The 9,602-nt window shown below is 40.5% G+C and overlaps 1 protein-coding gene across 5 annotated transcripts in view; it reads left to right on the forward strand.

The window, feature by feature from the left end:
* The window catches only part of Wipf1 (WAS/WASL interacting protein family member 1), a 106,458-nt gene that overhangs the window by 80,327 nt on the left and 16,529 nt on the right, over positions 1-9,602 (forward strand). For 4 of the 5 annotated variants that reach the window (XM_048345217.1, XM_048345221.1, XM_048345218.1 and 1 more), the window contains exons 2-3: positions 5,114-5,202; positions 8,095-8,224. In XM_048345217.1, coding sequence (XP_048201174.1) covers positions 5,152-5,202; positions 8,095-8,224 — 181 coding nt within the window. In that variant the 5' untranslated portion in view covers positions 5,114-5,151. Of the gene's footprint in view, positions 1-1,931; positions 1,953-5,113; positions 5,203-8,094; positions 8,225-9,602 lie in introns of those variants that run through there. The other variant, XM_048345220.1, reaches the window with a different exon arrangement.

Below are 9,602 nucleotides of genomic sequence, written 5' to 3' on the forward strand. Positions count from 1 at the left end.
TGATAGAAACCTTGTTTCCCCAGCAGTTACACTTGGAACAAAATTATGCCCAAGCTATTGGTCAATTTTAATGACATTATAAATGCCTCAAACATCTTCTTTGAAAAAGACCTTTCACCCACCCACCCCCCAAAATAAATCACCTCTTGAGAGAACTTTAAACGAAGCATGCCTGAAGAAGTCAAGGACCCTCTAAGTGCAGCACAGACACAGGCACAAACCTATACTATTGAGAAGGCAATCTAAGCTGTTAGTTTAAATGATTAATCAAGAAAAGAGCAAATTCATTCTGAGAAATGGATTCTGTGCACAGCAAGTGCCGACTCTACATTAGCTACAATAGAGGATAAAGATGATCACTAACTGGATGAAGCTGATGATTTGCTTACAAATGCAAGTTTGCTTCTTTATACACTGCTTCCTCTTGGGTCCAGCTGCCTCAGTTTTCTCTCTTGTTTTAATTGCTTCGGGGACCCTCAGCCTGAGGAGAGGAAGAATGACATTAAGAGCAATATACCTTCCACAAAGGTATAACACGTTTCTTACATAGCCAACCAGCTTGCTTGGGGGATGGAGGAGGCAGTGATGTTGCATAGAGACTAGTGGCATAAAATAGAAAGTTCAGGCAATTGCAGCTGTGAAAAGATTGTGTTAAAGAAACAGGATGACTGTGGTTTACTGTGAGCACCAATTTTCCTGTTGAGCATTTTTTACAGGAAGTTGAAAAACAAAACCAAATTTATCTCAATTTGTTCTTATGGTTTTCAGATTCTGAATGATATCAACCAAGTTTGCATTGTGGAGTTTCTAAAGAATTAAAGCAAGATAATTTTGAGTAGGATTTCCCCAAACTCTTAATTGTAAGAGTTTATAAGAAATTTGAGTTTGCTAAGTGATTTTATTTTTGCAATATGCCTCCAAGGGGATTCATAGCCTTTGTAATGAATGCCTTTGCAATTATTATTTTATTTTTCTATATTTTTGTTGGTCATGGGGCTTGAACTTGAGGCCTGTGTGTTCCCTGTCCCTGAGCTTTTTTGCTCAAGGCTAGTGTTCTACCACTTTGAGCCACAGAGCCACTTCTGGTTTTCTAGTGGTTAATTAGAGATAAGAGTCTCATGGACTTTCCTTCCCAGGCTGGCTTTGAACTGTGATCCTCAGATAAATTTCCTTAATTAATATCTTTTGATCCAACTTGTGTATGAGAAAGAGAATGCCTGAGGGTGTGTCTGTGCATGCTCACTTATATTTATAAATTGTAAATATATATATATATATATAAAAGAGTTATCCCTGGGTATTACCTCCAACCTTTTTTCATCTAAAGTTTAATTATTATTGAGTGCTTCCTTCATGGATAAATACAAGGTTAGCATTTTATTTTCATTTTTTCTGTCATTTTTGTTTTGTCTGTTGTTCTCTGTATTACTCCCTCTTAAAAGCAAGGAGGTAAAAATAAGGAAAAGAAAAACAAAACCTAATCTGAAGTGCATAAAAGGAATTATGAAAATAAGTTAATGTTACATATATTGAAGTATAAATGAATGTAAACATGAAGAATAGAAAATAAACAAAGGCAAGAGAGCAGTTGGGCCTTGGGATCTGCCCAATGATATTGTTTCTATGATACACTTTCCCCTCCCCTTTCCACATACAAAGCCTTTTGATTCAGCCTTTTGAGAAAGGGGGATGTTTGCTCCTCCCCCATTCATTTTAGGTGGGATAGAATTTAAGGACAATGTTTACAAGATTTAAAGAGCAAAATTCTCTCTACTTTTCTTAAGTTTGCAATAGTGATAAAAACTCAGTTGTGTGAAGCTGCTTCTCATCCTCTCCTAGAAGCTCCCTCGGCCAGGATAGAACCCACTTTCTGAGACTGCCCTCTGTTTCTGCTGGGGGATATTGGAAGTTTCTCCCTTCCTCAAGTCATTCTGCAGTATAGGCCTTGTGTGGTGAGCTCTAGAATGAATTCTAATTGGCTCCAAAAGTTACAAGGTGGAACAGGAGGCATGGCTTAAGTGGTAGAGCATTAGCTACAAGGAAAAGCTAACTGGGAGTGGTAGGCTGCATTCAAGCCCCAGTACTGGCAAAAATCAAGAGGCAGTTATTTAAATAACTAACCAATTCTTGATTCAAAAAAGAATAATTCTTTTACATCTAGGGACAATTCTGTATTCTTAGCATATGGATGAAGCTGTAGATTTCCTAGGGCCTATTAGCCCTGCCATTAGGGAGAATGTGTCCCCCCTAAAAAGGAAGTGGGCTACCATTTTAGTCACCAAAGTAGGACATTTTAGAATTTCAAAAAACTGACATATATGTGTGAATATGTACACAAACACTCAAAAGAAGCAATAGCTGACATTTTCAAGTCATTGCTACAAAATGATCTCTGTTCTTCCATCTCCTTCATGAAGCATTTATTGGCAGATTTTTCACTCCCCTTCACCTAAAATTCAATTGTCCATTTAGTTACTAAATAAGGCTTGATAATCACTCACATACTTACAAAGACAGGTAAAAACATGGGCCTGATGGCAGCCCAGCACAAATAAGACCCCATAAGATTCATCTTTTTTTGATCCATGTGGTGAAGAGGTAACAAAGTCTAGGGTTTCTTTGGGAAAAAACAAAAAATTCCCTGAAGGCCCAGCTTGGAGAAGTGCAGACCATGCCCAGGAGCTGTTCTGCCAGGAAAGAGCAAAGCATACCTGGAGCCTTTGAGCATTGAGGTGGGTGTGGGAATAGTTCAGTAGGGTAGTAAGAGATGGGACAAGGAAAGTGGTAATTAATCCTCAGAGTGTGAGAATGCTCACCCCAGGGGCTCTCTCCTTTATCTAAAGTGGCCAGGAGGGGATCCTGAAGTCTATAAAAACCTCTTGTTCCCTACGCTTTGGTTATGCCTGCTTGTTTCTACAAGTTGGCTCTTCCCTTATGTCTCTGCTAAGACTATTGCTGCTTCTTCCACATGATCCTTTTGTACTTGCGAAAACTGCACAGCCCTCTCCTGGCATTGTAGTCTACAAATGTGTGTGTGTGTGTGTGTATGTATATATATTATATATATGTATATATATATACATATATATATGCCAGCTAGTTCAGAGACTGTTAAAACAGCAACAGCAGAGAATTGTAGGATAATTAAGGATGCCTTTCAGAAAGCAGTTTCTGAAATGGTCCCCATTCTACAAGGTGGCTCCGGAGCTATTCAAGATAGTAGTTCAATTTGAACTTTGCAAGCAGACACTAACTCATGGCAACTAAGCCAAAAGGAATATCTGTTAGGTGACCAGAATCTAGTCCTTGTGTATTGGGATGACAGAAGGTTAGTTGGTAAATATGGAATCAGACAAAATAAATTAGAATCTTGAGGGATATCATATGCACCAAATACATCAATGAAACAGGCCATGAAGCCCATCTATGGGCAGGCCTGGCAACACTTTGCCTTGGTAAGTAAACCTTGGCCATGGTTGTGTTCATACCATTGATTTGACTCAAGCATCTTTCACAGTTAGGTCTGAATTCAGCTACAGATCCTTGCTGCTCCTTCTAGTCCCAGGAAATGTCCACTTCCAAGGCTTCTGAAAGTTCCTTCTATGATTGGCAGTCCCTCTAAGGGGGCATCCAGTCCTGCTGCAGTTGACCCTATGGGAAAAGGAACACATTAGAAAGGAATCCCATCTAAGACAGTCTCTTACTAAAGAAGATTCCAGCCTCGTTAGCAGATGAACTGTAACACTAGCTAACCTCCCTGAAAAATAAAGGGCGGGGAGCAAAGCAGTGTAGTCCAGTGGAGGGCTGTGACCAAAAGGACATGATTTAAGTGAACTGCTGAGGGCTTTTTAGTGTGTGACTCAGTTTTCCTCTGTCTCAGTGTTCTCAGCTTCAAGATGAGCTCAGTTGTGCTAGGTGACAGGGTTGTGGTAGGTTTGGATAACAGCAAGGAAAGTACCAGAGTCAAATTGATTCTCAGAAATCAATATCTGTTGATATTGTTGGGATGTTTGAATCCATTTTCTCTTCAGCCCAGTTCAAACAGAATTATTCCCAATTGACTTCATTCTTGTTTTGTAGCAGCTGCAACAAGTATAGCAATATTCTTACTTTTCCCTTCCATGCCTCTTCACAGAAAGCAAATCATTCAGTATTTCAATAGAAAGTGCTTATTTTAAGGTGTAAATGTTAACTTTTAGTGGGTGAGCTAAATTAATATTTTTAAGAAATTGTTTTCAGCAGTTGGGAGATGATCAAGAATGAAATGTGGGACATATGTTGCATACCAATTATATCACTCAAGTGACTAGTGTCCAAGACTATCTGCTAGTTTAAGGCTCAAACTCTCTGACACACTTCTCCAAATTTACTGCCTTAAAAAAATCATCTAGAGATCTTGTCAAAATGCTAATAATGATTCAAGGGAACTGAGAATTGGGTAGAATAGCACAGCAGGAAAGCATTTTGTCGTGGGAATAATGAGGGGGAAGAGATATTTGTTTTTCATCAGATGTGGCCAGGATATATTTGTAGTAGCTTTTTTTGTTGCTTTTGTTGTTGCTGTTGTTTGTTTGGTCATTCATGGGGCTTGAACTCTGGGCCTGGGCACTGCCCCTGAGTTCTTCAGCTCAAGGCTAAGGCTCTACCACTTGAGCCACAACACCACTTCCAGTTTTCTGGTGGTTAATTGGAGATAAAAGTCTTGTAGACTTTCCTGCCCAGGCTGGCTTTGAACCACAATCCTCAGATCTCAGCCTCCTGAGTAGTAGATTACAGACGTGAGCCACTGGTACCCGAATCTAGTAGTTTTATGAAGCTGTTTGTACTTAGGGAAGGCACTGGTGGACTGCTGTAGGGGTATGGAATTTAGTAGCACCATCACTGGGTTTGAGTTATGCTCTTCAAGCATTATGGCCTAGAAACCAGTCCCAGTACTCTTTCCCTCCGTCTAGGGTCCTTTCAGAATAGTCTTGTCTGAGCCATGAGGGAAAGAAAAATAATCCAATCCCTTTTAAAAGCTTGCCTATGTGAGGCTGTCACTTCTGGTGGGAAAGCAGGAAATTTAAGAGTGCTACTGGGAAATCTAATACATGTGTGTATTTTGTCTTTACAGATTTATCAGCAAGACTGTTGAAGCCATAACTATCCAAGATGCCTGTCCCTCCCCCACCAGCACCCCCACCGCCACCGACATTTGCACTGGTGAGTGAGTGCTCCCTGACCTTTAAGCATTTCAGGGAGGTTAACTAGTGCTACACTTCACCTCTTTTATTCACTTAAAAATAAAACACAAAAAAACAAACTTTTTTTTTACACAGGGCTTTCATTTTGTTGTCCAAGCTGTCATCTAATTCACACTCCTGTCTGTGCGTCCCCAGTGCTGGGGCTATGGGGACACAGCCATGATACCTAGATTTCTCCACTCACTTTCTGTGCAGAAAGTAGGCCAGTTGAAGGCATAGCTGTGTGTTTTATGTGCATTTACATTCTGGCATAGGCACAATCCAGCAGGCTTGCCAAACCCTGAGACCTCAAGAATCCAAACAACATGAAGGATTTGTTTGGCCAAAATCTCCTACAGTGTATAATGCAAGTCTGAAATGTGAGTTACTAGATTTCCTAGGCCTCTGTCCCTCATGAGAAATGAGATGGTTCAAGACAGGAGTTTGCAGAACCAGTCCTGTAGAGAGCACTGTGGAGTCACACTCCCAGGGTTTAAATCTGATGACTGGAGCAAATGATTTGATCTCTCCATGCCTCAATCTCCTTGTCTTGTAAAATGGAAATATATCACTGAGTTGGTAAGGACCATGTGAAGTAATACTCAGAAAGTATTGAAAACAGTACCTGACCTAGAATAACAGCTACAAAAAATGTTACATGTTATTATCATGAATAAGTAATAGAACTATTTCGGGATACTTCCAACTTAACATAGAGTAATTCTATGTAGCCTATTTCTGGGTTCCTCTTAGCTACCCCTCTGCCTCTGTTAATAAAAAGCTGGGAGGTGTCAAGCCATATGTTTTTCCAGCTTTACCTCTTGTAACCTTCTCTGGTTCATCTGAAATCATACCCTTTTCAGAGAGAGAGCCAGCCTGGAGGACTCTCAGCTCTCCTGGAAGGACCTATGGCTTCCTGGAGCCAGGCATTGTCAAGCCTGTTCCACATGTGACAGACACAGGCAGATGCCTGCTTCCAAGCCCATATGCTGGACACTTAGTGTCCCAGTCCTAAAATAACCCCAGAGGAAAAAAGATTCCAATTTCATAGTAAAGATCTTTCCCAGGAATGGGGGACTGTAAGAAAATACCTAGGCCAAATATGCTACATACTTGTCATCCTAGCTACTTGGGAGAATCAAAACCTCAAGGCAAGCCTTGACACTATCTCAAAGCAAGACACTATCTCAAAAACAAAACAGAAACAAAAGTGCTGGGGCATGGCTCAAGACAGAGCTGTTGCCTAGCATGCGAGAGGTCTTACATTCAATCTCCTACTCCCAGTAACTAGGAAAAAAGAAAAGAAAATACACAAACTTCTTAAAGCACATCTTTATGTACTCTGCAGTCTCTAAGCTTTCAAAGGGGTTAAGCATTAGAAATAACTTAGGCCAAAGGAGTGCAAAGGAACTTTTTGGAATGAGAATTTCCTGTGTCTGATTATGATAGTTATACTCTATATATGTTTGTCAAAACCCACAGAACTGAGCAAGCATTGGTGGCTCACTCTTGTAATCCTAGCTCCTTAAGAGGCTGAGATCTGAGGATTGAGGTTCAAAGTCATCCCTAGGCAGAAAACTCCATGAGACTCTTCTTTCCAGTTAACCAGCAAAAAGCCAGAAGTAGAGCTGTGGCTCAAGTAGTAGAGCACCAGCCAAGTGAGAACTCAAGTCCCCAAATTCAAGCCTACTGCCAGGCCACTCACAAAAAAAGAAAAAAATGGGACCATGAGATTATTAGGCAACTTGACAAGTGACTAATTGAGTAACAGAAAACAATCTATCTGTTTAAAGTCTTTGTGTTAGCATTTCAATGATGGTAGGGGAAAAAAAAACTTACAGAACTGTAAGCCGCGCTACTCAGGAGGCTGACAGAACTGAACTGTAAACTGAGAGCTACGCAGGAGGCTGACATCTGAGGATGGAGGTTAGAAGCCAGCCCAGGCAGTACAAAGTCTGTACAACTCTTATCTCCAATAAACTACTCAGAAAAAGCTGCAGGTACCACTATAGCTCAAGTGGTAGAGCACTAACCTTGAACAAAAGAAACTTAGGGACAGAGCCCAGACCCAGAGTTCAAGCCCCAGGACCGACAAAACAAAACGCCCTATAAATTGGAAGGCTGATTTCACTATAAGTAAACTATACCTTAGTAAATCTGAATTAAAAAGATGAAAAAGAGTCTTTATCAGTCTTATTCAGATTAAAGTATTTTCAAAACTTCAGGGAGTTTTTAATCCCACTTTTACTTATCAGAGACATTTTTTTCCTTTGCATCAGGTGGGTTCTGAGAGATGGGCACTAGGTTCTATTACTCAGGATACCTCCTAGAGGAGGAAGCCTACAGCCACACAGAATCCTCTCTGACTTGAAATTCCCTTCTTGTGGAAACTGTCTACCTAGCCTGCTGGGTACAGCCAGACTATGGCCTGAGTTTTATCAGGGACTGACTGATTTCTTTTCTTTTCTTATTTTTTTTTTTTTGTGCCAGTCCTGGGGCTTGAACTCCAGGCCTGAGCACTGTCCCTGGCTTCTTTTTGCTCAAGGCTAGCACTCTGCCACTTGAGCCACAGCACCACTTCGTTTTTTTCTGTTTATGTGGTGCTGAAGAATCAGACCCAGGCTTGATGCATGTAACGACTCTACCACTAAGCCACATTCCCAGCCCTGCTTCCTTTTCTTAAAAAATAATGCAATCTATTGCTACATCTTCTCCCAAACATCTGAGTCTTAAAAAACTGACTTGGAGAATTTATACTATATCTCTAAGAACCTTAATAACAACATTCTAATACTCTTCCTATTCATCTGAGTACTTTAATGCATGGTGTTAATCCAAGAACAGCTTGTGAGTTTGTGTGGTTTCCTTTCAGGCCAATACAGAGAAGCCTACCTTGAATAAGTCAGAGCAGGCTGGGAGAAATGCTCTTCTCTCTGATATCAGCAAAGGAAAGAAACTAAAGAAGACGGTCACCAATGACAGAAGTGCCCCAATATTGGACAGTAAGTAGAAAGAAAAAAAAAAAAAGCTTTCTTTCATGAAGATAGTTTGTTGCCTAACAATCAACCCTACACTTCCCACAAAACAATTTTTTTTGTTGTTAACAACAGCTGCAGAGCTGTCAAAATAAGGGACTGGATCGTGCATTGTGGCCCACAGCTTTGGCTTGGGTTCCCTATTAATGCTGCAGGAAGCCAGTATAATAATTCTTTGTCCAAGGCATACACAGCAGCAATTATCTGAATTATTCACCACATTTTATGGTGTTTAACCCATTGCTCCTGGCACCACAGGTCAGGCGGCACCATGAAATATGCAAAGTGCCCCAGCCTTGCAACCAAAGGATGGAAGCCCATGTCCTGACACATCTATCATGATAGCTTTTTCTACTGACCTCACTAACAAGTTTGTTGTGAGCTTCAAATAAGAAATATTGCAGAAGTGCTTATTGTCTATGTCATAGTTCAAGTGCAAGATAGCATTACTAGGAGCTTGGAGAGAGAGGAAATGAGATCATGACTTTGCTTATCTACCCATCTGAGTCAGAGATACTTTCTACAGCAAGGCAAGGGATGTATAAACAAGCAAGCACTCACAATACAAGGCTACTTACTAGCATTTACAACTGAATAAATGATCCATAGCCATTTCAGTGCTCTACCTGCCTCAGCCTATTGAGTACTGGATTACAGGCATGCAGCACTATACCCAGCTTATTTTACAATCTTAAAGAAATAATTTTCTAAGACAGCATACATTTATCAAATTTCACTTGGGAAGCCTCAGTGAACAAGGACAAAGATAAGTTTATAAGATGTTCTCTCCAAAATGCTATGGAGCCAGATGATTTTATTGATAAATTCTTTCTTTTAAATTTTCAGAAACAGCTAGTTGAAATGCTGTCTAAATCATAACTGAGTAGGAAGAAATGACAAGCTACCCAATAGGTATAATGAAACTATCATGATCCTAATAGAAAAATTTGACTACCTAGGAGGATCACCGTTCCATGACAGCCTGAGCAGAAAGCCTACAAGATTCCATCTCAACAGAAAAAAACTGTACTTGATAGTATTTGCCTGTCATACCAGACACTGGAAAGCACGATAGGAAAACAGAGGTCTAGGCCCAGACAAAAAGCAAGACCCTGTCTCAAAAAGAGCTAGAAGCATAGCTCCAGTGGTAGTACCTGCCTAACAAGAGCAAAGCCCCTGAGTTCCAACCCTTGTTCTGCCTTTTTTTGTTGTACTAAGCAAGCATGTTATGGAGTCCACTTAGCTCCTTGAGATTTTTTTAGTTGTTAGAGCTAAAAGGCTGGGGAAAGCTCGTGGGTAGAGACCAGAGTGCTCTAAACATTCTATAAAGAACAGCAGCCAACAA

This window comes from Perognathus longimembris, chromosome 4, assembly GCF_023159225.1.
Source record: "Perognathus longimembris pacificus isolate PPM17 chromosome 4, ASM2315922v1, whole genome shotgun sequence".
Lineage (NCBI taxonomy): Eukaryota > Metazoa > Chordata > Mammalia > Rodentia > Heteromyidae > Perognathus > Perognathus longimembris.